A 27,985-nucleotide genomic window follows, 5' to 3' on the forward strand; every position below is an offset into this window, starting at 1 on the left:
GAAATTTTGATCTGCTCTTTCACTGAGACAGCGAGGTTGGGCCACATTAACCAGCGCAGCAGATGCTTTAACAATCTGTGAAATTGGCATGCTTGATTCCCGTGAATAGGACCCAATCTGGGCGGGACAATAGCTTGGGAAAGAACCAATCAGTAGGCGAAAACGAAAAAACTCCCCCAAATGTATGAAGCGCATTGGCTGGCCTGTAATGATTGCGACCAGCGGTCGCTGACAGGAAAATGAGTCTCCGTTACATCTCTTTCATTGATCCCAAGTAGAGTCCATCATTCTAATTTACACCATCGTTTTTTTCTTATCGAACGAAGACGTGAGAACAAGTGTCTTCTTTCAAACATGGTAGAATACATTAGAATATTATTGAATATCGTAGAATATAAATAGAATAGAGCATATTCAATTAGTCACTTGAAATGACTTATTACTTATTTCGGATTCCACTATTTATAATGTGACAGACACTTTTTATATTGACCTTGGTCTGAGTTTTACTGCTATAAATAAGTTACATCAGGATACATTTGAAAGTATTTACCTAACATGTTATTTAAGCGCGAGCAAAGGAATATGTCCCAATGGAACAATGAGATAGATACATTAGCACCTTTCTGACAGGTGGCAGTTTCTATGGTAACAGACACACAGGCAAGATGGCGTTCCTTCACTGGAGTTGCCAGGACGTGGCAAAATGGATAAGATCCTTAGGATATCCACATTATACAGTGAGTAAACATATTAAGTTAACAATTTAGTAACTTAGTTACTAACTTCTTCACAATGCCAAGTAACTTTCCAGTTTTATTTTAGCTAGCCTAACATCAGAGTAACTTTATAATAATGTGGCTTAGACAGAAGCAGTCTAGGCGTAGGCTACTTTGGTGATAGAGAGCCACTTATTCAACAGCTCTGTCTTTATCCCCCCCAGGCCTGTTTCACTGAGAACCTCATCACAGGTAAAAAGCTGATTTATGTAAATTGCTGCTATCTGCCAAGATTAGGAATCACAGACTTTGAGGATATGAAGGTAAGGAGATGGTCCTAAAAAGCTTTCAAATTCTAAGCTTTTATTTGACTTACTTTTAATTTCAATAGAGTTATTTTTGAATTAAAAGGTCTGAATGGAAAGTAGAAATAGGCTAGACTCCAGTAATCCCTGCACTAAAACTTCCTGGGAGCGCCAACATGAATGTGTGCAAGATTGTCCAATGCTTTCTTATTTGGGTTGGAACAATCTTCCCATCTCAGTTGTAGGCTAATTATTAATGATGGGCCGCACAACATACTATATCATACACAGCCAAATGCAGAAAATCAGATGCAGCACAGATAATAATTCATATTTCATAGGCCAACTCACCAGGTGATAGAAATATAAACCCTGGTCCAGTTTAGCTGCTAATGTGCATGGTGATGCTCTTATTTATAGCCTATTATTAATGCTTGTGGGAGTTAGGGTTATCAGCCCTGAACACCCCTGTAATTAGGAGTGGGCAACGAACTGAATATTGCAGATAGAAATACTATGAATAGAGCTGCCATTTCTTCCTCACTCTACACTCTTAGATTCCAAACGGGTTCTTCGGCAGTCCCCACAGGAGAACCCTTTTAGCTTCCAGGTAGAACCCTCTGTGGAAAGGGTGGAACCTGGAACTAAAAAGGGTTGTTCAACGGGTTTTCCTATGGGGATAGCCAAAGAACCCTTTTAGGTTCTAGATAGCACCTTTTTTTCTAAGAGTGTATACATTTCAGAGGGGCATGTCTATTCTAAAATGCAATACATTTCTATCTGAATGTTCTATAACGTACCCTACTGAACGTGACACATATATTTTAGTAGCCTATGGTTTGACTCAGCTCCTCCTCCCTGTGTTATACCCCCCTGTAGGCCATCTCTGCCCATGTGCGTGAGCTGCTGGGGACATCAGAGCCGCTGTGGAGCCGCAGCATCGCAGACCCCCCCAGAGACAGCATGGGCCTGTTCCTGGAGAAGAAGAGCAGAACAGGGGACTGGGCCGATTCCTTCACCTACACACAGTTCCTCGACAGGAAACAGTGAATGGAATCTGTCCGTCTGATAAAAGAAACATGAATGAATGAGCTGTCTGTCAGTGTGTTGTTTGTAAGATGACGTTAGTTGTGAATGATGAGACAATAATGTTCCATTCAATTACAGATGTTGAGACACTATGTCAAGACAGCGTTTTGTAAGGCACTTTGTGATTAAATTGGTGTTCTGGGGTGTGCATTTAGTTTTTCAGATGATTTCATTTGTAATAATATAGTGATTGTGGAGTAACAGCTGGTGAAGTGAAGGTCTTAGAACTATGACCCTGTAGTTAGTGCACTACCTGCTATGCCAAAGGGTCTAGACCTCCTGACATAGTGTGCATAAAAACAGATAAATATTCTAAGCCAAGGGCCCCTTAAGGCTATGTTCCACTTATGCATGGCCCGACAGAGTATGAAGGTTTATTGAATGAAATGAATACTCAATTGGTCCATGAACAGTTGGCACACAGTTTCCTCATTACAATGTCCTTTTATTGATTAACTAGGTAATGCAAGGTACAACAACAGGATGTCATTTTCTGCATTCTAAAATAATGTATTAGAAAGAGGAAAACTCAAAAGGCTCTTGAAATTACCACAGATCCCTTCATTCCAACACCTTGGGCACAAGCTGTCCTTATTGATCTGAACCGTGCCTGTATACAGTGGCTGAATGAGGCTGTATTGATCTGCAGTAGAGATCCTCAGTGTAGTGCTGTATTAGATGAAACCCGACACTTTGTGTATTATGAATTGCTGTGGTAAGAGGCAGGAAAGTATTTGTTCTGAGGAAGAGTCATATGTCCTGTTAAGAGAACGCACTCAGAGAACACCTGTGCTAAGTGCATTTTCAACGTGAAGAAGTGCAGAAGATGATAAGATGACCTCAGAGGTATCATTCCCAGGCATCTTCATCACTTCTTCATGCCACAATACCATGTTGGCCCGCTGATCTAAAGCCTACACATTAGCTCAGGTAGCTAACGCAAGTCTTCAGGTCTCAAGCAAGGTTGTAAATCACTGAAGCACCTCCATTACATGAACACATCAGCAATAGCCTGTGGCTAGCCCTGTGCTTTAGCCTGAGGAGTAGGTGCCAGAGGCAAAGCAGGGAGTGCCATGGCGGTTATAGCCAACCTGTCATTTTCTTGCCAAGGTGGTTATTGCCAACCTGTCATTTTCTTTGCCAAACACCCTTGTTTGGCATGAGAAGGATGTTGCCTTGTTTAATGCAGAAATAGTTAAGTTGAAAGATGCTGAAATTAGCATATAGTATAAGGCTGTTCTTCAATTTGCCAGTGCATGATACACATTGTAAGGATATTAAATATAGAGTCCTAACCACAGATGCCTAAACTACAGATATAGAGTCCTAACCACAGGTGCCTAAACTACAGATATAGAGTCCTAACCACAGGTGCCTAAACTACAGATATAGAGTCCTAACCACAGGTGCCTAAACTACAGTTATAGAGTCCTAACCACAGGTGCCTAAACTACAGTTATAGAGTCCTAACCACAGGTGCCTAAACTACAGTTATAGAGTCCTAACCACAGGTGCCTAAACTACAGTTATAGAGTCCTAACCACAGGTGCCTAAACTACAGTTATAGAGTCCTAACCACAGGTGCCTAAACTACAGATATAGAGTCCTAACCACAGGTGCCTAAACTACAGTTATAGAGTCCTAACCACAGGTGCCTAAACTACAGTTATAGAGTCCTAACCACAGGTGCCTAAACTACAGTTATAGAGTCCTAACCACAGGTGCCTAAACTACAGATATAGAGTCCTAACCACAGGTGCCTAAACTACAGTTATAGAGTCCTAACCACAGGTGCCTAAACTACAGATATAGAGTCCTAACCACAGGTGCCTAAACTACAGTTATAGAGTCCTAACCACAGGTGCCTAAACTACAGTTATAGAGTCCTAACCACAGGTGCCTAAACTACAGATATAGAGTCCTAACCACAGGTGTCTAAACTACAGTTATAGAGTCCTAACCACAGGTGCCTAAACTACAGTTATAGAGTCCTAACCACAGGTGCCTAAACTACAGTTAGAGTCCTAACCACAGGTGCCTAAACTACAGTTGCTGTTATTTGTGTGCTTTATTTGTTTGCAGAACTGCAGCAGATCTATTCTTATTATGCACCAATTAGATTGTGTGTGTTTATGTCTCACTGCATCAAATCATTGAGCTTAATTGGCTTAGTGCTTGCTCATAAATGTGGTGAGCTCATAATTATTTGTGATGATAAATAAGATGGTAATTCATATTGTTTTAAATATATATTTGCATACTATAGGGATACTGCATTGTCAGATGTGCAGTTGAGTTCTGACTAAATTAATGAATCAATAAACTACAGTTTTAAGATTGTGCTGGGAAGCACTGCATCTGTCTGGATAAATGCACAAATGGTCCCTAGTGCTGGGGGCACCCTCTATTACCATTCCAAGCACAGCACCTCTAGTCACCCGCGAAATGGAGCTGGCTCTGTGGCGGGGAAAGGTTGACAGTAGTCAACGACTTCTGTGACGTCCAGACCGGAGGACACATTGGATCTGGCGGGGTGTCCGTCTGAATTAGGTCGCGTTGAGCCAGCATATCATCCGCGGACCTTCCGACAAAAAGCGATGCAAACATTTGGCTGCTGTAACGCGATCCGAATTCAGCACCCGCTGTCAGTACAGCGCCGAATAGATAGCTGCCTGTCTCTTCAAAGGCGTTTTCTCTGCTAAACGGTGCATGCGGGTGGAATGCGCAGAGTCAAGCCACTGTGTTGAAGCTGGAAAGCTGCACCCTCAAAGCGATAGCGGGACCCTGTTCACCTGCAGTTTTTTTTTTTTTTTTTTTTTTTTTTTTAGATAGGCAACTTCCAGTGAGCATTTTCCACGAAGATAAACCGAGGAAGAAAAGCGTTGGAATGTTGCTTTGTATGCTGGTCATGGATTTCTTGAAGGGCATCGGCGGTTTCGAAGGCCATTGTCACAGACTATTATTGTAGGATCCAGCGCACATTTTTTGCGTCCTGAGTCAAGGAACCCCATTTACATTACACAGAATTCTGTCAAAATGCTTTGGCGCTCATAACAGCATTTGGGGAAGAATGTACGCGGTACTACCCTAAATCGAACATAACTGATGTTCCGTCTTCAAGGTAAACTTGTACCTATATTTTATAGCCTACCATACATTAAACGTTAGCCTCGGCATCACATTGCTGTTGAACTCTTTTGGGGAATCGCATTTGAAGAAATTGCATGGGGAGCAGCGGTACGGTTTTTAGTGCAATGAGGCTCCTATCCTAATTGCCTCTCACGCTGGAGTAGGCTATGTGAAAACGTGAGTAATCTCCTAAATAGTATGGTTGAAAAGCTTTTTTACCATTTTTTTTATTTAGCTAGGCAAGTCAGTTATGAACTAATTCTTATTTACAATGACGGCCTACCCAGACGACGCTGTGCCAATTGTGCGCCGCCCTATGGGACTCCCAATCACGGCCGGATGTGATACAGCCTGGATTCGAACCAGGGACTGTAGGACGCCTCTTGCACTGAGATGCAGAGCCTTAGACCGCTGCGGCACTCGGGAGCCCCATAAAACTATAACACTGCAAGGTCAAAAATTCCCATCATATGATGAGAAAGGCGCGGTCAGATTAAATGTGTATTTATAGAACCCCCTTGCTTGCATGTTGAGGTTTTTATTTTATTTTTCTAGGTGAAATTGAGAATCATGTAATGTACCCATTATCGTCTTGTCCACTTACAGATGCATGGTGGATCACATCAGATTGAATTAAGATATGAAATGACTGCGCTCGTGCTCGGCATGATATGAGTTCTTATCAGTCCAACCAAGATAACTTGCAGTGCTAAGAGAGAAGGAAATATGCCCACGCTTAATTAATGCCATATACGTCCCTTACTAAAATGAAAATTAGGCATTTGTCATTCACTTGTTATGTTGTTATATAGCATATAATCAAATTCACGACTGGACAAGGTGTAGGTTAGTCAAACAGATTTATGTTGATACGGGTCTCTGATATGTGAATATGTGACCCTAATGAGTTATAAACGTGTTTCTTATTTTTGTGTCTGTGTTGGTTATCATCTATGTTATTATTCATGGGAGCCTGAGAGGCACCATTGTGACTGGCACACCATGTCTCCTGAATGCCTAATTTCACTGATTCTGTTTGCTGACTGCCAGAAAGGCTACAACTTAATCTTTGATCACTTTTTATATTCAATATCACACATTAACAATATTCATCACCACATGGCCTTCCCATTGAAGACAATGCTTATGTCTTTCACAAACATGATTCGTAGTCTAAAAAGTGAGAGATGTTCCTTCCACCACCAACCCATAAAAAGAGCTGTGGCTTGGGCTTAAGCAGAATGAGCACATCGACCAAACTTACATTGCCTACGCCACAGTAGCTTGCTGAAAGCACAACATATTCAATAGGAAAGAAAACAGTGTGTCTATTGATCGTTCGGCCCATAGGATTGGATGTATTTGCCAGGATAAATAAGCCATTCTCTCTAAAAGGAGAAAAACAACAGATGCATTTTTGAATCTTCAAGGCCAAAGGGAAAAGGAAGGCTCACACCTCAATGAACAATTCAGAAAGCTCTGAAGGCAGTTCTATTGATACAGCGGGGCCTGTTCACTCAGCATGCTAAGATTCCCTTCTCCATGGTGAAACTGAACCAGCAACACCCCAGACCTCACAGCCCTTAGGGATCTCATCTACTAGAGAACGTAGCCCGCAGCTCATTACATCCAGGGTTAAGCTCACTTCAGCCAGGCTACTTATCTTATATCAGTGGAAGAAAATGAAAGGTATGAAGCATTATTTTATGCCTCAGTGTCTGACGGTGTGTGTGTGTGTGTGTGTGTGTGTGTAAGTGAGAGAGAAAGACCTATAAGATCAGTTTGATTCAGTCACCCCATTCATTCAGCCACCCTAAATGTAATTCACTTTTTCCTCCATCATTCAGAAATCAATAAAGTATGACCACAATGGCAAACAAAACACCAGCAGTTATCTATGAATATGACCAGAGCCCTATACTACGCACATGGTTTAAGGAGTTAGTGAGGTAACTTTGGTCAACTCTGAGTTCAACTCTGGATAACCGGTACCACGGAAGTGGCTCACCTTTTAGCCAGGTACATTTCTATGGCAACGAATCCTTCAGAACTAACCTGCTCCCGGGCAGGCGAACACAGGGCTAACTCCATTTATCCTGAATGAAGTGGCTGAGCTGCGAGTTGAGGACAGTGAGGTATGATAACAACTAGAGACTGCCTCCAAGATGCTCGACCTTTGTTGTCAATGTAATCTACTCACCTTCGCATATGCTGTTTCGTGGTTGTTGCCATCTTTCTTAGTGGGATTACTCTGCCTGCGCTCTAACGAACATGCCCCGGGACTCTGACAGAGCACGCCGACAGCTAAACAAGCCAACCGGAACGGACCCTGGCTAGCTGGGGTCATGACATCAGAGCATTAATATAAAATGTTAATATCTTCAGTTGTGAGTGATGGGGGAAAAAATCGGCCTCAGCGACAATCATTTGAATAATTCAGTGCATGTTTTGTGTACAAAGGTGACGACTAAAGTGTCTTATTAGGAATTTTCAAATTTGACCTCTATGGGACCGTCAATGGGAATTGTCTTTCTCGGCCGTGATTCAGATAAACTGCAGTACCGAAACAATACTGTAGGTGCAGTCAAAGCGTGCTTCCAGACCGGAAACCTGGCCCCTTGTTTGAGTACCAATGGAATCAGATCCCCTCCATCTGGTAAAGATTGCATTATCATCCTCCTTCATTTGAGGAATACCTATCATAGACGTTTATCAATTGGGAATGCATTTGAAACTTCACACACAGTAAAACTTGTTTGTGCCTTAATACAATTTTGTATTGATAGAAGTGAGGGAAAAAGGTGCTGGTGCATTGATAAGCACACCAAAGACGGCATTAACGATAAGTAATAAAGTAAAGACGACACTTCAAAAATACTATTTCACACCTAGTTGCTGAATTTGCAAGACAACTTCTCTCATTTTGATTTCGGCACAAATACAAAAAATGTGGCACTGACTCGTTTGTTTCAATGAAGAGTTGGGTTCGACTATTTATGTGCGACCTGCACACGCAGTTACAAGACTGCTATAGTTAGCGTTAGGCGGACAAGCAATATCCACTGTCGTAGTACGAATAAAGCCTGAGCTGGAATGTGAAGCTAACTGAAGCTGGCTAACTTTAGAAAACCCTGAGTAGATCTAGCTTCAATCGTAGTATACCTCTCTGCAATAGTAGCATTGGAATCCAAAAGGTTAATAAAATACAATAGTACTGGCTCTATGCAGTATTGGGTTGTCTGAGAATGAACCTTTAAATACATGCCAGCCCAAAGTGTTGTTTTGTTGTTGCCATGGTATCAAGAATGTCACCCAAGAGCTGCCAACCTTAATCGCGTTGGCATGAAGGTTGGCAGACACACTGATATAAATTGCTATTTCAACAAACACACAGTCTCTGTTTCACAAACCCGCAGGCACACACACACTCTCACTCACTCTCTCTCTGTCTCTCACGCGCACACACAGGATGATGTGATCAGGTCTGACCTACTTAAACCATTTAAACCCAACCTGACAGTTTAATTAAGGAATGTTTTTAATCAAACTATCTAATGTGTTGAACAATTCCCTCCAGGTCAACAAATCGGAAAGTGTTTATATCAGTATAAGGGTATTTGGAATGCTACCATGCCTTTAATCTGTTTCTCCTTGTGAAATATGAAACAACAAGTACAAAAGGGAAAATAAATAAACATAGGTTGTATTTATAAAGGTGTTTGTTCTTCACTGGTTGCCCTTTTACATTTTAGCAGATGCTCTTATCCAGAGCGACTTACAGTAGTGAAGACATACATTTCATTTTATGCATTTTTTTTTTGTGCTGGCCCCCCATGGGAATTGAACCCACAACCCTGGTGTTGCAAACACCATGCTCTACCAACTGAGCCACAGGGAAGGCAACAGGTCACAAATCTTGCTGCTGAGATTGCACACTGTGGTATTTCACCCAATAGATATTGGAGTTTATAAATATTTTATTTATTTTCAAATTCTTTGTGGGTCTGTGTAATCTGAGGGAAATATGTGTCTCTAATATGGTTTTACATTTGGCAGGAGGTTAGGAAGTGCAGCTCAGTTTCCACCTCATTTTGTGGCAGTGTGCATATAGCCTGTCTTCTCTTGAGTACCAGGTCTGCCTTCAGCGGCCTTTCTCAATAGCAAGGCTATGCATTTTTGTAAATTCTTTCCAATGTGTCAAATAATGATATTTTTGTTTTCTCATGATTTGGTTGGGTCTAATTGTATTGCTGTCCTGGGGCTCTGTGGGGTCTGTTTGTGTTTGTGAACAGAGCCCCAGGACCAGATTGCTTAGGGGACTCTTCTCCAGGTTCATCTCTCTGTAGGTGATGGCTTGGTTATGGAAGGTTTAGGAATTGCTTCCTTTTAGGTAATTGTAGAATTTATAGGCTATTTTCTGGATTTTGATCATTAGCGGGTATCTGCTTTGCATGCATTATTTGGTGTTTTACGTTGTACACAAAGGATATTTTGCAGAATTCTGCATGCAGAGTCTCAATTTGGTGTTTGTCCCATTTTGTGAATTCTTGGTATGTGAGTTGACCCCAGACCTCACAACCATAAAGGGCAATGGGTTCTATAATTGATTCAAGTATTTTTTGCCAGATCCTAATTGGTATGTCGAATTTATGTTCCGTTTGATGGCATAGAAGGCCCTTCTATCCTTGTCGCTCAGATCGTTCACAGCTTTGTGGAAGTTACCTGTGGCGCTGATGTTTAGGCCGAGGTATGTATAGTTTTTTTGTGTGCTCTAGGGCAACTTCTTAGGTCGCAGGATGGGGCTTGGGCGGGTGTAATAGTGGGGGTTGGGCCTGTTGCTCTGCTCACGGCCTGGGCATATGTCCTGCTGTCATGTTGAGGTCCTTGCCGCAGGGGTGGGGGGCATGGAGTGGGCAGAAGTGGCATAGGTCTGATATGGGGGGGGGGGGGGGGCTATGTTGGGTGTGGCCAGGGTTTGCTTGGGGTGTGGCTGGTGATGCTGTGGTTTGGGTGTAGATCCTCTTGGTGCGGATTCTCTCGTTGCAGGCCCTTCGGGAGGGGGTCTTGCCGGTCTGGGAGGGTGTCTCACTGGTGTGGGAGGGGTGTCTGTTGCTCTGTTGCTCCTGTGTGAGGTGCTGGGGCTACGGTTGAAGGTGACGTCCTGGCAAAAGTTGGGATTGCTGCCTTGTCGAGATGGACCTGGTCATAAAGGCTATTCAAGTCCATGGTGGAGTGGTGGGCCAGGTATACATTAGGTTTTGAGGCATAGTCTCACGAAATGCTTGTATTCACCTGCTGTATGGTGGCAGGGTGAAAGTAATTTTGTGGTAGCAGGGTGGAGATATACCCTGACGAAGACAGCTTGTTTGTCGAAATGTTGGACATTACATTTTTGCATCTGAGCTCCGAGAGAGTGTGGCTCTCCTTTATTTTTTCAAGCAAGGTGGAGATAACCACTTGTGCGTTGGGGATAGTGGAATAAGCTTTTTCAATCATTCCCCTGAGTGCTGTTGACACCCTTTCCTGCTGGGCCATCAGGTCATTTGTGCCCGTGTGAGTTAATATGTGGCTGGGGACCCTAGTCTGTCCTCTGACAATAGCTCCAGGGCATGCCTAGTGTTTAGGCACCAGAGTTTAGCCACTTTGTGTTTGGGAAAAAGTTTATTCTCTTTGAGTCAATGAGGAGCACAATCTCTGGCTTTTGTGTGTCCTCAGTGGATGTGGGGGGGTTGCCAGGAGGGCTATCGGGGGAGCTGACAGGAGGGCTGTTAGAGGGGGTGGGGTCTGTTGGGTTGGTGGGTCCTTGTTGTCTGTCCCATTGTGGTGTTGAGGTTGTGGTCCGGGTCTGTGGTGGGCTGTTCTGCTCTCTGTCACACCTCAGCTTTCTGACCTCGTCCTTCAGTGCCACGTGTGCCTCTCTAAGTTCTCTCCCCTCAGTCCATATAGCAGCCAGCTCTCTCAGACAGCTGTCCATCTCCACCTTCTGCCCTTCGGGTCTTGTTTGGGGGGTGTTGTTGTGCTTGCCTGTTTTGTGGGCTTTTTCTGTCTGGATTGTGTGAACTAGCTCTCTGTGAGCTCCACCATGTCTCTCTCCAGCTCTGTGAATGTATCCCTCTCAATGATGGAGGAGCAGTGCAGTTGTGGGACCTGGGTGTGTTCAGTGCTGGGGGGTGACTCTCCTCATCTGCAGGACAGTTTGAAGAGATCAGATTCACTCAGGATGGGGGAGTTGTCACAGAGCGAGAGCTTTTCCTGCTGTGCTCTCTCTTTGATCCCGTAAAATTCCTGCTGGAAATGTATGAAGATGCCCTGCACCATTACTGTCCCAGACTTGTACACGTTGACAGAGGTTGTTTCAATTTCCTCAATGTCTAGTATTCATGGTTTCCATCCTGGGCCAATACCCTCTCTCTTGACATAGGGGTAGTGTACTCTTATAGCACTGTGCCATGCCAGGGGATGGTCTGTGTGGAAAATTAAGGTGCTTACGTTCCCCTCTTTGTAGCTGTCAGCAAATAATGTCTCTGGATTGTCCTTGAGGAGCTTTTTTTTATACATATTCCTTGCAGGGTTATTTTTAACATCCAGGGGTACTGTATTGTAATTTTGTCCAAAATCAAGGTTTTAGGTGTGTGTGTGTGCGTGTGTATGATGCTGCATAAGGCTTTTTTTATGAGTGATCACTGCCCCAGGGAAAGCATAGAGTAGATATCCTCTACTAGAACAATGGTATGCTGCTGCTGCCCCTGAGTGTCTCTGTATAGCTGGAGGCTGTCTAGCAAGCTGCTTTCAATTAGGAACATGTGTTAGAGTGTGTGTGTGTATGTGTGTGTGTTTCTGTGTGTGTCTCTTCACAGTCCTTGTTGTGCCCTGAGGTGTTTTTTAAATCTGATTTTACTGCTCGATTGAGTTACTTGATGTGGAAGAGAGTTCCATGTAGTCAATGCTCTGACTTGGGGACTGTGAAGAGACATTTCACCAGGGGGTGGCATGTCTTGTGGGGTATGTATGGGTGTCTGAGTTGTGTGTTTTCTGTGCTTTCGACTAGTCAATACCTCTCACAAAGACAAGTAGTGATCGTGTGTGTGTGTGTGTGTGTGTGTGTGTGTGTGTGTGTGTGTGTGTGTGTGTGTGTGTGTGTGTGTGTGTGTGTGTGTGTGTGTGTGTGTGTGTGTGAGCATATGTTCTCTATGTTTTCTAAGGGTTAACATTCTAAGATTGAGTAAATTATTCATTCAAAAATGGATTGATTATCAAGTTATATGTTCATTTAGGTGATGAGTGTGGCTTGCTATGCAAATTGCTGTGTAGAAACCCCAATGTAAGGGATCGGGCGTCCCGTCAACGGGACAGTTGTAAATCATGCAGCGCCTTTTGTCACCATCGCAGATTTTAGAGAAACAACAAATGTCGGTACATATAAGTGTCTTATATTGGCTGAAAGCTTAAATTCTTGTTAATATAACTGCACTGTCCAATTTACAGTAGCTATTACTGCGAAAAAATGCCATGCTATTGTTTGAGGAGAGCGCCTAACAACAAAACACTTTTTCACCGCGATAGTTTTGATAAATTCACCTCTGAAGGTGAAATGTGTACTTACATTCTGAAATCTTGCTCTGATTTATCATCCAAAGGGTCCCAGAGATAACATAAAGTGTCGTTTTGTTAGATGAAATCCTATTTCATATCCTAAAAAGGTCCATATAGCATGCAAGATCGATTTTGAATTTCCACTCGTTCAATTTGCAAAGAAAGGAATCTGTGAAAATCTCACCCTAAACGTTGTTTCAACCAGTCAAATCGCGTTTGTATGTATTCCTCAGAGATCCTAGAACATAACGAGACTTCTCTATATCATTAGGGGGGTAGTATATCCTATATGACACCATATTTGGTCAGAGAGCGACTCCTTCATGGCACGCCGATGACGCACCAATCGCAGTCAAACAAAGCTAGCTAGATAGCCAATGAGCTGGGCTCTACGGGAATATCCGGGTCTGTTGCAAAATGAAGAAGCTAACCTTTTGCGACAGCATGCCTTTTCCTTTTGGACAAAAACTATAAGAATATTCAGTTATGAAGTTATGAAAACTGGTTGTTTTGCAAATGTTGAACTTATAATAGGGCTACTAATACTGGAAAAGCTAAATCAAAGTCCAAGTTTACAGATTTGACGATATTCTTGCAGAAAAATGTAATATGAATGCCAGTGTCTCCTTTACGATTTGCCCAAATGTACCTGGGTGACTTCACACTAAATATCATGTAGTTCGCTCATGCTTCAAGTTATCCAGCTGAAACTTTACACATACACTGCTGCCATCTTGTGGGCACCATCAGAATTACAACCAGAGTGATGGCTAGAACTGGGACCTTTCTCTTGCATTTCAAAGATGGTGGTAGAAAAAAACGGTTGTTTTTTTCTTTGTATTTTCTTCTACCTGATCTATTGTGTTATAGTGTTTCCTTTGAAATGGTACCAAGAATATGCACATCCTTGCTTCAGGGTCTGAGTTACAGGCAGTTAGATTTGGTATGTCATTTTAGGTGAAAATTGAAAAAAAGGGGCTATCCCTAAGAAGTTTTAAAGGCAAAATTAGGTAGAAAGGCTCGGAAATGGGTTTCCTGCTGCTCCCCATGTCTCGGTGATGGGGTTGTCCATTTGTCCTTACAAAATGAAGTTAGCAGGGATTACTGTCGCAACCATTCTCTTCATGTTTGGCTGAGTTTTCACAGGTGAAAAAAGCCCCATCTCTACGGAGTGAATCAATATCACGTCTCCAGTGCCATTTGTGTCGGAAAGTAGCAGGTCCGCCCCGCCTCATTGCACAGCAGAAGGCTGGTTGGCACACACACACACATAAACACACACTCACACACGCATGCTAACTCACTATATCTCTATCACATACACAAACGCACACACACGCAAACCCTTATATACACACAACCACTTTGGGTCAAGATCATTTGCCATGCTTAAGGAGTCAAAACCTGTCCATTTAACAATTACACCACAGTCCTTTTGTCATTGACTTTACTTTGGACCTCTCTGCTAGGGCAACAACACACCTTTCACCAGCACCAGCCACCAAAGCAGTCAACACAGGACAGGGAGGCAACACATTTCTATAACTGTTGTACTCAGCAGTGGTAAAAATATCTATAAAACAGGGTCATAAACCTGTTCTCTAAGGGAATTTGATGTATCATAGTCATAGCAGCGGTGTTCATTGGAATGTCAGATCAGGGAGACAGTGTGTGCTCTGCTCTCTCTAAAATGATATCGCTGTGTTTGATGACAAAATTTGCCCACGAAGGACCACCGCACCACCTTCCTGTTCAAGTGGTTACAGCACAACAAGGTGAGTCCAAAAATGTATTGTATGCTGCTGCATAAATGATGTAATATGCCAGGGAGATATGTATACTGTAGCTAATAGTAATACCGAGTGTATGTTGTGTAGTAAGCTGTTAGTAGCCCATGTGCCTCACCCTAATAATTTAGTCTATTTACCCCTCTTAATTTCGCCTACTGTTCTGACTTGGTGGTGCACATCTAGCCTATAACCTGTTTTTGAGAAATGGAATCATTGAATATTGTAAGAGGTTTCATTTTCTGCCTATATTCCCCCTTTATTTATCCTACGTTTCTGACTTGGTTTACAGGGAGAATACTGTAAGAATGGCCCATGTTCTGAATTCTGTCGCTGTACATTTCAAAAGTGCTGAACAAATAGTTACATTGACTACGTCCGTCCTAGCTCGCTCATTAATGTCTTAATCAAAATTACGTATTGTCTCTTATCCGCTTATCGTCCCCTTATGCCATAGTTTGAACATCTCAATTGTCAGTAGACATCACATTTGTTTAAGCAAGTCAGCCATATCAGTTATGTTTTTTAAGAGGCAGTAAATGAGGCTGAATGAACTGTTTCACTGCCAGACAAGGCTCCGCTGATAGTCAGATGTAGCAGTGGTAAGGTGTTGGGACTGCTGTTGGGACTCTGCAGTTGGGGTAGGGTTATGTAGGCCCTAGTGCAATGAATGTATTGTTTAGTGTTGTGTTGTGTAGGGGCTTTGCTGGCATGCATTCCAGATTTATTTAAATTTTTTAGATTTACATGCTAAAATCGCCACTGGCTATGAGACTCGAAATTGAGCTCAGGTCCATCCTGTTTCCATTGATCATTCTGGAAATGTTTCTACAGCTTGATTGGAGTCCACCTGTGGTAAATTCAATTGATTTTACATGATTTGGAAAGGAGCACCCCTGTCTATATAAGGTCCCACAGTTGACAGTGCATGTCAAAACACAAACCAAGCCATGAGGTCGAAGGAATTGTCAATAGAGCTCCGAGACAGGATTGTGTCAAGGCACAGATCCGGGGAAGGGTACCAAACAATTTCTGCAGCATTGAAGGTCCCAAAGATCACAGTGGCCTCGATCATTTTTAAATGGAAGAAGTTTGGAACCACCAAGTGTCACAGTTTCTGTGTTATTTGATTGTTGTTTCCTTAGGTTATCCCTGGAGGGCACCCTTACCCTGTTTTCTAGTTTCCAGGTTACCCTGATTATAACTTATTGGATTCACCTGTGTTTAATTACCTTCTCTGTTCCCCTGGTTGCCTTGTTATTTAGGTTCCTCAGTTGGCCTGTATCTTTGCTTAGGTCTCATGTTTTATTAGTGTGCTCTTGTGCGGTTGCCTTGTTTCTGTTAAGACTCTAAGTAAAAGTTCTGGATTTACCCTTATCTCTGCTTGCTGTGTTTCTCTGCACCTGGGTTCGAGTTCGTACTAGCATTATTGTTAGAGTAGACCTAAGCCTACAATGGACCCAGCAGAGATTTCTCAGTCGTCCGAGGAACATTCCGAACTCCACCATTTACGGTCGGCTCTCACCCACCATGGAACTGTGATTGGTCACCATGAGGCGCAGCTGCAAATATTGTCGGATGATTTAAGAACTCTTGTGTCTACAGCCACAGATGCATCTGTGGCTGTTCCTAACCCTCCACTCCCTACCAGCTCAGAATCCCCTCGGGACCCCCATCTCCCGGCACCGGAGCACTATGAGGGGCATCCTCGGAGGTGTCATGGGCTCCTGCTCCAATGCTCGCTGGCCTTCAAGCTGCAGGCATCAACGTTTCCCACAGAGCGTTCCAGAGTGGCATACGTCATCTCCTTGCTCTCAGGACGGGCACTGGCCTGGGCCACAGCCATATGGGAGCAGCAATCAGACATTTGTTTTAATTGGCAAAGCTTCACACAGGAGATGAAGAGGGTTTTTGATCACCCCATCAGTGGCAGGAACACTGCTCAAAGACTCCTTGTGCTTCGGCAGGGCAGCCGGAGCGTAGCCGATTACGCCATTGACTTTCGAACGGTCGCCGCTGAGAGCTGTTGGAATACAGAGGCTCTTCCCTCAGCCTTTCTGAACGGACTCAGTGAGGTTCTCAAGGATGAACTGGCTTCCCTGGACAACCCTGACACTCTGGGGGAGCTTATCGTTCTGGCCAGCCGGATTGACAACCGGCTTTGGGAACGTCGTCGTGAGAGGACGGAGGGGTTCCGAGTTGTTTCCAGTGTTTCGGGTTCCGCTGAGGGAGTCGATTTCTAGTTTGTTCCACTGCCTTATGCTGCGTCTGCTTGTCCTGTACCCTGTTAGAGTTCTCAATTCGGCTCTGGTTCTCCTTCATATCCTTCAGAGGAGCCGATGCAATTGGGACGCACAAGACTTTCCACTCTGGAGAGAAGGCACAGGATTAACGAGCAACTTTGTCTATACTGTGGACAGTCTGGACATTTCCGTGCCTCCTGTCCCGAGCTGACGGGAAACGGGATGACTCGTCAGTAGATGGGAGAATACTGGCGAGTCAGATACAGTCTCCAGCTGCCGACACATTACGCACCTTGCTTCCGGCCAACCGCGTACCTCGGGATTACTGGGATCTGGGTCAGGTCTTTAGAAAATGAAGGGCCAGTGAACTGTCTCCTCACACGTCCTAAGATTGTGCCATCGACCTCCTGCCCGGCACCATTCCTCCGAGAAGAGGGCTGTATTCTCTCTCAGGTCCAGAGACCGCAGCCATGAACAATTATATTAAGGAGGCGCTGGCGGCTGGTTTTATTCAGCCGTCCACTTCACCTGCAGGAGCGGGTTTTTTCTTTGTTGGAAAGAGGGATGGGGGATTACGTCCCTGTATCGATTACTGGAGTTTAAATAACATTACCATGAAGCACCGTTACCCTCTTCCTCTTATGTTGTCAGCCTTTGAGAGTTGGAAAATTGGATTTACGGAAGGCGTGCAATCTGGTGCGCATCAGACAGGGAGACGAGCAGAAGACAGCGTTCAACACCCCAAATGGACATTATGAGTACCGTGTCATGCCGTTTGGACTTACAAATGCTCCAGCCATTTTCCAGGCCCTGGTTAATGATGTGCTGCGTGACTTCCTTCACCAGTTCATGTTTGTGTACCTTGATGACATCCTCATCTTCTCCCGGTCCATGGTTGAACACATCCAACATGTTCCACAGGTTCTTCAAAGACTCCTATCTCACCACTTGTTCGTGAAGGTCGAAAAGTGTGAGTTTTCCATTCCTCAGATCTCTTTCCTGGGGTGCATCGTCTCAGGGCTGTGTACGGATGGACTCCCAAAAGGTAGAATCGTTGGTCAACTGGCCGCGGCCCAGCACAGTCAAGCAAGTCCAGTGTTTTTGGGGTTTTGCTTACTTCTACCGGAGATTTGTGAAAGACTTTAGTTCGGTGGTTGCGCCATTGACAGCACTCACCTAGGGCTTGGCATGTATGCTGGACCCCTGCTGCTGAGAAGGTGTTCCAGGACTGGGACGAGAACTGAGGACCCCGGTCGGTGACCATATCCACGGGCAGTCTATGGATCCGGAAGACGTGCTGCACCATGAGCTGGGCCGTTCTCTTGGCCAAGGGTAGTCTGGGGAGAGGAATGAAGTGGGTGGCCTTTGAAAACTGGCCAACCACAGTCAGGATGGCAGTGTTGCCCTCAGACGGGGGGAGACCCATGACGAAATCCAGGGATATGTGGGACCAGGAACGGTGAGGGACAGGCAGAGATTGCAGAAGGCCAGCCGGAGCTTGCCGAGGAGTCTTGTTCTGAGCACACACTGTGCAAGCAGTGACAAATGCGGAGACGTCAGGGACTATGGTGGGCCACCAAAAGCGTTGTCGCACAAATGCCAGGGTCTGGTGGGACCCCAGGTGGCAGGCCAGTCTAGAGGAGTGGGCTCACTCCAGGACCGCAGAGCAGACCGCATCAGGCAAGAATATCCGGTTATCGGGATGAGTTGAGGCATTTGGCGGTGAGGAGATACTCCAGATATTTGTGGTCGGTCCATACGATGAATGGATGTTCTGCCCCTTCCAGCCAGTTCCGCCCCTTCCAGCCACAACTCTTTGTGTAGATCCTGTATTGCCGTTCCGCTGGCAATAGCCCAGCTCTACGTAGTTGCATAGGCTCGGGAAGCGGTGACTCAGCCGTCTCCTTTGACTCTCAGGGAAAGTCGGGAGGACTCGGGTTCTCTCGGCAACAGGATCGTCGGGAACTTCCATGACGACTCGGAGGCAAGGTGGAATCCCTGGACGTGCGAGCAAAGTCGAATTTCCTCTCCCTCTGTCGTTCCCATAATCGCCCATCGATTCATATGATCAAAGCGACGAGGGAATCGAGATCTGTAGGTAACCCCCGAGCAGCAAGCTCGTCCTTGACCTCCTACGAGACGCCGTGCAGTAACATATTGAACAATGCTTCCTAGTTCTAACCAGTCTCCGCTGCCAACGTGCGGAAATCCACCGCATAGTCAGCCACACTGCAAGAGTCTTGCCGAAGCTGGATTAGCTCCCGGGCAGCTTCTCTCCTGGAGAACGGGGCGTAAAAAACCATCTTCACCTCTCCCACGAAACCCTCCAGGCTATCGTATATGGCCGGCTGCTGTTCCCATACAGCAGTAGCCCACGTGAGAGCCCTCCCGGACATGAGCGTGATGCTTGGAACGATCCGAGGGGAAGGAGGAGGGCTGAAGCTCGAAAATGTGGGCACACTGAGCTAGAAACGGCGACAGGTGCTCGACTCTCCATTGAAGCGTTCCGGGGGGGTTAAACGGGGCTCCCGAGAAGGTGGAGTGGCTGATGAGATGTTGCTGCTAGCAGCTGGGTTACTGAGGGGCTGTGGGGTTACCACCGTGGTAGGCTACCTCCCAAACAGCCCATGGAATTGCTCCAACAAACTGTTCAATGCCTGGTCATGGCGTTGAGCCAACGTTTGGACCCCCTCCATAAGGCCACGAAGCAGTTCCTCGTGCCTCCCAACGGTGGCTCCTTGGGAGGAGATGGCGTCGCGCAGCTGGCCCAGGTCTGCTGGGTTAGTCATGGCCAGTTCGTACTATCAGGATAAGGTAAGACCCAGATGCAGGCCGTGTCGAAGTAACAATATTTATTACAGCAACAGGGCAAAGGTACAGGATGGCAGGCAGGCACAGGGTCAGGCAGAGGTCGTTAATCCAGAGACAGTGCAAAGGTACAGGATGGTAGGCAGGCTCAGATTCAGGGGCAGGCAGAGTGGACAGGTGGGCAGGCTCAGGACAGGCAATGGTCAAAACCAGGAAGACGAGAAAAGAGAGACTGGGGAAAAGCAGGAGCTGATTCAAAAACGCTGGTTGACTTGACAAAGAAGTTGAACTGGCAACAGACACACAGAGAACACCGGTATGAATACACACGGGACAATGGGGAAGATGGGCGACACCTGGAGGGGGGTGGAGACAATCACAAAGACAGGTGAAACAGATCAGGGTGTGACACCTGTTGTATGATTGTTTTGTTCTGTTTTGTCTGAACCCCAGGAAGAGTAGCCACAGATAGACCAATAAGCCAGATATTTTACCAGATGTATAAATGTGAAGCATCCGGTTGGCATTTCCACTCACTGCCAAACATTGTGATGAAAGGAAGCCCAGTGGCAGGCATTGGGAGAAGATAGAGCAAGATGGATTTTGGCCGACATTCTGCAAATTTTCTCATCAATGAAACATTCGATCTCCATACAGTTTTTTTCTGTTTCGAAAACTAGAATCTATAACGAACAAAGCAGAGCCTGCTTTGTAAACTTTACCCTTTGCCAAAGTTTCTAAACATTGCGTTGTTCAGGAGTGCAAGAGCGAATTGAGTTACTGCACACGTGCACTTCACAGAGTAGGTGTTCCCTAACGGAAATATGCAAATAAATGCTGGAACGCGCCAATAGGATCTCACTAGCTCATGCTTGGCTCTGTCCATCTACTTGCTTGTTCTGCCCACTATGATTAATTTGCTCCCATTGGAAACCACAGGCTCTGGTCTGTCTTGGGTTAGTTATAAATATCTTTGGAGTAGCTCTGGAAAAAGTAACAGCTAATGGAAATCCAAATAAAAATATAAAATTCTGTCTCTCGTTTCTACTTCATTGTTTTTGTGTGGGTGTATATGACGGCTTTGTTTAGTGATTTGATTGGACCCCTGGACCCCAGGATCCAGGAAGAGGAGCTGTATCCAAAGAAACTAAAACAATATTTTCTCTCCGGTCTCTACTTCGGCGAATGCTCCCATTCTGTCAGGGGAAAAAACTGACCTTGGATCAGTCTGGTGCAACTTCATCCAATTGCATGTTATTAAAATACTTTCTCTCTTGTCTCCTATTTGGGGGGAAATTACCTTAGATCAGTGTCTTGGGGTTATCTCCATTCAACATGTAGGATATTAAAATGCTTTCTCTTTCTTATCTGTCCAGGTGTGTTAGCCTAACTGCAAAGCCTGATGGAGACCCTGTTAGTTTACGTGATGGTACTTGGCATGGCTGTAAAAGCCCACAAGGTCCAGGTGTGCCCAAAACGCTGTGTCTGCCAGATGCTTAACCCCAACCTAGCAACCCTCTGCGACAAGAAGGGCCTCCTCTTTGTCCCACCCGACATCGACCGTCACACCGTGGAGATGCGTCTGGGCGACAACTTCGTTACGAGCATCAAACGACGGGACTTCGCCAACATGACCAAACTGCAAGACATGACATTGTCTCGGAACACCATCGGCTCCATCTCGCCTCACGCCTTTAAAGATCTGGAGAACCTCAGAGCCTTGCATCTGGACAGCAACCGTCTGATGAGGCTCACCAACGACACCTTCAGTGGGATGTCCAAGCTCCAACATCTCATTCTCAACAACAACCAGCTGATTCACATCCACATCGGGGCCTTCAATGATCTCACAGCTCTAGAGGAGTTAGATCTGTCCTACAACAACTTAGAAAGCGCCCCCTGGGTGGCCATCCAGAGAATGACCAGCCTCCACACCCTGGGCTTGGACCACAACATGCTTAGCTACATTCCTGAGGGAACCTTCTCTGGCCTGCAGAAGCTCAAACGCCTTGACGTCACATCCAACAAGCTCCAGAAGCTTCCGCCAGACCCAGTGTTCCAACGGGCCGGCGTCTTGGCCACATCAGGGAGCTTGGGTCCGACGTCATTTGCGTTGAGTTTTGGGGGGAACCCACTGAGGTGTAACTGTGAGCTGCTGTGGCTGAGGAGGCTGAGGAGGGAAGATGATCTGGAGACATGTGCGGCTCCGCAGCACCTGGCTGGGCGATACTTCTGGACCGTGTCTGAAGAAGAGTTCCTCTGTGAGCCCCCTCTTATCACCAGACACTCCCAGGTAAGGCTGAGATGATACAGTCACAACACATCATTGGTAAATAGTATCGTGATAACAGTATCATGATAACTGACAAAAAATGCATTATCAAGCGTGTCACTGAACACATCTTTTGTTTTATACATTATCAATAATAAAATATTGATAATGTCCTCCCTTTCCAAGATAACCGCTTTTATTGCAATGATTGCCTAACATTGATTATCGTGCTATTGCAAATCATGATAACTGCTTTTGTCGTAATAACTCAATAATTATCACAGTAAGTAATATCTTTTACCCTAACACCATCTAGGAGCTGCGAGCGTTGGAGGGTCAGAGAGTAGCTCTGCGCTGTAAGGCCAGGGGCGATCCAGACCCCATCATCCACTGGATCGCCCCAGACGGCCGGCTCATGTCCAACTCCTCCCGGGCTGCAGTGCACAGTGATGGGACCCTGGACATCCTTATCAGCACTGTGAAGGACTCAGGTGGGTGTCATTGAAATGTCTGTTATGGTGATTATATTGAGTGTTTCTGTTTGTATGCTTTGGGTTTTAACAGCCCCTGAGGCCAGTTTTTCAGACCATTTAATCCAAATAAAAATTATCCGATGAACTCTGTTCTCTTGTTACATTTAGCTTCCCCCTTCATTTGAAAGGAAACAGAAAAGCAAATAAATGTTCTCTATCGCTCCATCAGGCTCCTTCATCTGTGTTGCCTCCAACCCGGCCGGGGAGGCCCAACAAACTGTTGACCTGGTGATCGCTAAACTCCCACACATCACCAACAGTACTGTGGAGAAGGAACAGGACCCAGGTTCTTCTGATATCGCCACGGTAACGAGGACAGGTGGTGGTGGGGAAGGCGGAGGAGTGGTGCCACTGGGAAACACAAAGACGAGCCAGGAGAAGAAGGTAGTGATCGCTGAGGCCACGTCTACCTCGGCCCTGGTCAGGTTCAGCTTCCAGAGAAGTATACCGGGCATCCGAATGTTCCAGATCCAATACAACGGAACCTACGATGACTCTCTGGTTTACAGGTGAGCTTATATAGGCAGTGGCGAAGCCAGGCTTCCCCAAAACACGTAGCCAGAAAAAAGTTTATTTATCTTTCGTCCCTTTTTGTGTTTCATAATTTTCCTTCAATTCACAAGAGGCTGAATGTATCTCACAGGAGAAACCATCCGAGCGAGCGAAACAGCGTCCCTATGTCTCAGTATGTGTAGGCCGTCTATCTGATGCTGTCTGGTCAAAAAGAATATGACATTGTTGCCATCCATAGCATTGAATACAAATGAAGCCAGCGAACATTTGACTTCCCTTGATAATTTTTAAAATAAAATAATAGCCAATCAGCTTAACTAAGTGAGCTCAACTGTGAATGGTCCTGGCGCACCAAAAAAAAAGTGTAAAGGGAAGCCAGTTTGGATTTGGCTTCACACCAATCACAAGCCAAACGTCATTAACAGAAAGAACTTGAATTGTTGCATCTCATAGTGTCGTAGGGATGGTGCCAGGTTTCCTCCAGATGTGACGCTTGGCATTCAGGCCAAAGAGTTCAATCTTGGTTTCATCAGACCAGAGAATCTTGTTTCTCATGGTCTGAGAGTCCTTTAGGTGCCTTTTGGCAAACTCCAAGCGGGCGGTCATGTGCCTTTTACTGAGGAGTGGCTTCCATCTGGCCACTCCACCATGAAGGCCTGATTTGTGGAGTGCTGCAGAGATGGTTGTCCTTCTGGAAGGTTCTCCTATCTCCACAGAGGAACTTTGGAGCTCTGTCAGAGTGACCATCGGGTTCTTGTTCACCTCCTTGACCAAGGCCCTTCTCCACAGATTGCTCAGTTTGGCCGGGCAGCCAGCTCTAGGAAGAGTCTTTGTGGTTCCAAACTACTTCTATTTAAGAATGATGGAGGCCACTGTGTTCTTGGGGACCTTCAATGCTTCAGACATTTTTTGGTACCCTTCCCCAGATCTGTGCCTCGACACAATCCTGTCTCGGAGCTCTTCAGACAATTCCTTCGACCTCATGACTTGGTTTTTGCTTTGACATGCGCTGTCAACTGTGGGACCTTATATAGACAGGTGTGCGCCTTTCCAGATCATGTCTAATCAATTAAATTTTTCGCTTTGTCATTATGGGGTATTGTGTATAGATTGAGGATTTTTTTCTTCATTTAATCCCTTTTAGAAGAAGGCTGTAACATAACAAAATGTGGAAAAAGTCAAGGGGTCTGAATACTTTCCGAATGCACTGTAAATTCATGCATTGTCATATTTAGCTTATGTGGATTCGGCAAAATTATAGGTGATTTGATGATGTTGAAATATTGAAGTTGAAATGGTGCTGGAATAGTGGAGGCAGCTCCTTTTTCATTGCAACTCTCTGTGGTTCTAAATCAATAGTTGTTTAGTAGTCCGAAAATGTAGGAAACATTAACTTGCTTGACCATACTGTAGTAGGTCATGTAACTGTTTGTTTGCTTTCTGGTTTTGTGATGAAACAAAGGTGTGGTTGAATTTATTCTGCCACTGTGTCTTCCTATTGTCTCGGCCTTAGACCTATATATCACGGTGGCAAGGGATATGAACTAAAAGGTTATAGAGCAAACAACACAATTATCACAACACATACAGTAGGTTGTAATATAGCCTGGCTTGGCTTCCCCAGTGATTTTACCCTCGCACCGCTGCTGTATATAGGGACTGTTTTTGGAGTCCTTGATGATTGATATTGATGCCTCATTTAAACGCTCAGAACCAGGCTCGAATGAGAACTAACAAGAACCAGGCACAATGGTCTTTTGTAGTAGTTCCTGATTGGTGTTAAGTGACTATTATGTCATTTAAAATGAATGTCAAATGTGCAAATTCTCATTAATGATTAGCTATTTCTCTAATTGTGCAAAGTAATTAATTTACTGACATTCTTATTCAGTGACTTACAAAGTCACCTAGGTAACAGTGTGTATAAAGTACACACAACATGTACATCAATGATAATACCTAATCAACAGAATGAAAACAAAATGTCAGCACTGAGCTGTAGGGCAAAGCCAAGATGAAAGAGAAAGCAGCATGTTACAAAAAGCCTTAGAAGATCTTTCAGGCCTCTTCTGAGAAACCAGTCTACACAAGGCTCTTTCATCTGGCAACCCTTTCACTCCATATTTGAAGCTTATATTCATGACACAATATGACCATTTAACACACACTTTTATCCAAAGTGACTTAGTCTACGTCAGGGCTGTTAAATTCCAGTCCTGGAGGGCTGAAACATTCTGGTTTTTGTTTCTACCTGGTAGTTAATTGAGCTCACCTGGTTTTCTAGGTCTGAACCAGTTCCTTATTAGAAGGAGAGGATGAAAACCAGAAGTGTTTTGGCCCTCCAGGACGGACATTGAACAGGCCTGGTCTACACATACTCTACATACATTGTGTTTATGAGGTCCATTTGTGAATGAATGACACATAGTTCTGGTCTTTCAAGCATACAGCGCCATGGCCCAACAACTGAGCCATTGGACCTATTGTGACTGTCTCTTCTGAGAAATGGATGTGCATACAATTGTTCATGCTTCCGACTTCTCACTGGGTGTTTTTATGTCTCAGGGGCTTGGGTAAAAATAAAAAAGACGAATCTCCGTTTCCACAATTAGGACAATTAAGTATTCTTTTTATCTTCCATCCCTTTCACAACACATTAGCAATTCAACTTTTCATTGTGATTCTGTTACAATCCGAGACATAACATTCTCTCATCCCTGAACACTTCTTGCAATATGATTTATAATTGGTCTGCAATTGCCCTAGTATGCTCTCAACTCTTTCATTCCACACTATCTCTCTCTCTGTCTGTTTTCAGAATGATCCCTCCGAGCAGTAAGAGTATCCTGGTGAACAACCTGGCTGCCGGTACACAGTACGACCTGTGTGTGCTGGCCATCTACGACGACCTGGTGACCTCCCTGACCGCCACGCGGGTGGTGGGGTGCATCCGCTTCACCACCGATCCCCAGTACCTCCGCTGCCACTTCATGCAGTCCCAGTTCCTGGGAGGGACCATCGTGGTCATCATCGGAGGGATCATCGTGGCGTCCGTCTTAGCCTTCATCATCTTCCTCATAGTGAGGTACCGAGTCTGTAACCAAGGTGATGAGGATAAGGTAGGAGTATTGAGTATTGCTATTTTCTTTGTTACTACTGTCTCTGTACTGTTGTTATTGTACAGCAGATGAGGTCATTTCTCCCTGGGGATCAATAAAATCTCTTTCTTTCATAAGGCTTTGGAAATGGGTGAGATCCAGTCTCTGAGCAGTGATGGTCAGCTCCAGGGCTGCGGCGTCCCCAAGTCCATGTCCAAGTCTCTGTCCAAGCAGATTCTCTGTCTGGAGAAACCAGAGAAGGTGGATAAGGAGTATCTGAGGGTGGGCCTTCCTCCCCCTGAGCTGTTCAAGCAGCAGCGACCCCCAGTCCTGACCACCACCACATCCACCAAGCTCTCCATTCCCGACTGCCAGACAGATGTGGAGTTAGAGAACACAAACCGGAATAACTCAGCGGAAGCTAAAATGGTTGTTTCTGCCGTTTCCACAAAATGGACGAAGGTCGCTAGAGGGCCAAGCCCCCCTGGAGGGTCCTCCCGCCATTACATGACAGTGCCAGCAGGGGGCGTGAGGGTGAACCGGCGGCACTCTCTGAACATGGACTCGTACAAGGAGTGCTGCTACTTCAGCCTGGTACAGCAGCAGCAGCCAAAGCCTGGTGGGGGTGTGCGCTCCAAACGCAGTCTGTCCATGAGTGGAGAACTGCCCCAGTTGGAAAGTGCAATGGCAAACATACGCAGAAGCAGAGACAAGCTGTATGGATCCGAGTGGCTTCTCGAAAGCACTCTATGATCAGGATTTGACAGATTTCTAGGGTTTTTATTTTCTTGGATTGGATTTGTGGCCTGTGGTGGAGCAGACAGTGACTTTATACCTTGTTCAGACTGTTACTGTGGTCTTTTATCTGCAAGACCCACAGATTCCTCTTGTATTTCTGAAGACAAGGCAGCCGAACAGAGTTTTAAAGGGCAAATGTTTAACATTTGATTTTAGACCTTAAAGCAAATATCCTCTCAAAGTCATCTTTATATTGACTTTGGATAGAACTGAAGAAAGGCACCAAAAAATGTATAAAGCAACTTCATGTACAAAATTGTTAAGTTGTCTAACGTATTATGCGATACACCCGTAAGTGTTCACATGGTATTGAATGCAGTTGGAGGCCTAGCATTATTTAGAGAGAGAGAGAGAGAGGGAGAGAAAGGGATGGACGGTCATACTGGTTATAACATTGCCTGTTACTTAAAGTGATTACAATCACTGTGTAGACATCAGCTTTCCAGACGGTTGAAGACGTCTTAATTAACTCAGTGGCGTTTGGAGAGATTGTGAATGTGCAGAACGCCCCAGACAGAAGAGTAGAACAGAATGTACCCAGGCTGTGTGTGACATAGCACCCTATTGCCTATAGTGCACTCTGGTCAAAAGTAGTGCACTATATAGGGAATATGGTGCCATTTAGTCTGGCGACAGAGCTGGATATTTTCATCAAGCCGCACCAGACACACAGCACAATGCAGCATTCATGTTACCCGTCGGCATCGATTGAGCTTAATACTGCCCTCTTGTTTGAATCAATACATTTTATCACATAATTACACAAAGACTTATGTTCATAGGATTATTGTCACAGCTGATATGACAGTTCAAACAAAGACAGGATGACGAGCGATAAAGGATGTGTGGTCCATTTTCATGTTTTTTACTATTATTAAAACATCGTTTGTCATGCCAGGCTGAGAATCGTTGTAAATTGACTTGTCGTGAAGACAAAACGAAAGCCACAAAATGCTATGAGAAGTCAGCTCTTGATTTAACTGTTGTTTCTGTTTGATGTTTACCAGTATAAATAAACCAATGAGAAAAAGGAATCTAATGTAGTTTTAACCTTATGATATCTGTACAGTTATTGATATGCTTGTGACATAATTTACC

The 27,985-nt window shown here is 44.9% G+C and overlaps 2 protein-coding genes across 6 annotated transcripts; both read left to right on the plus strand.

Moving 5' to 3' along the window:
• The first annotated feature begins 104 nt into the window (after positions 1-104).
• On the plus strand, positions 105-2,267 carry LOC115171444 (sterile alpha motif domain-containing protein 15). 2 transcript variants are annotated; one of them, XM_029728296.1, is made up of 4 exons: positions 105-357; positions 634-740; positions 944-1,042; positions 1,904-2,267. In XM_029728296.1, exons 2-4 carry the CDS (start codon positions 669-671, stop codon positions 2,072-2,074), a joined length of 342 nt encoding a protein of 113 aa, XP_029584156.1. In that variant the 5' UTR covers positions 105-357; positions 634-668; the 3' UTR covers positions 2,075-2,267. The 2 variants fall into 2 exon arrangements, with proteins under 2 accessions (XP_029584156.1, XP_029584249.1); XM_029728389.1 differs by having other exon boundaries at positions 656-740.
• A 2,237-nt stretch (positions 2,268-4,504) lies between these two features.
• On the plus strand, positions 4,505-27,921 carry lrfn5b (leucine rich repeat and fibronectin type III domain containing 5b). Of its 4 annotated transcripts, none has more exons than XM_029727803.1 (6): positions 4,505-5,419; positions 21,050-21,966; positions 22,262-22,436; positions 22,648-22,987; positions 25,810-26,110; positions 26,228-27,921. In XM_029727803.1, exons 2-6 carry the CDS (start codon positions 21,076-21,078, stop codon positions 26,840-26,842), a joined length of 2,322 nt encoding a protein of 773 aa, XP_029583663.1. In that variant the 5' UTR covers positions 4,505-5,419; positions 21,050-21,075; the 3' UTR covers positions 26,843-27,921. The 4 variants fall into 4 exon arrangements, with proteins under 4 accessions (XP_029583663.1, XP_029583744.1, XP_029583828.1 ...); XM_029727884.1 differs by having other exon boundaries at positions 4,505-5,234; XM_029727968.1 differs by lacking the exon at positions 4,505-5,419 and adding an exon at positions 7,713-7,898.
• The last annotated feature ends 64 nt before the right edge of the window (positions 27,922-27,985 follow it).

The sequence above is a fragment of the Salmo trutta genome, chromosome 1, assembly GCF_901001165.1.
Source record: "Salmo trutta chromosome 1, fSalTru1.1, whole genome shotgun sequence".
Classification (NCBI taxonomy): Eukaryota; Metazoa; Chordata; class Actinopteri; order Salmoniformes; family Salmonidae; genus Salmo; species Salmo trutta.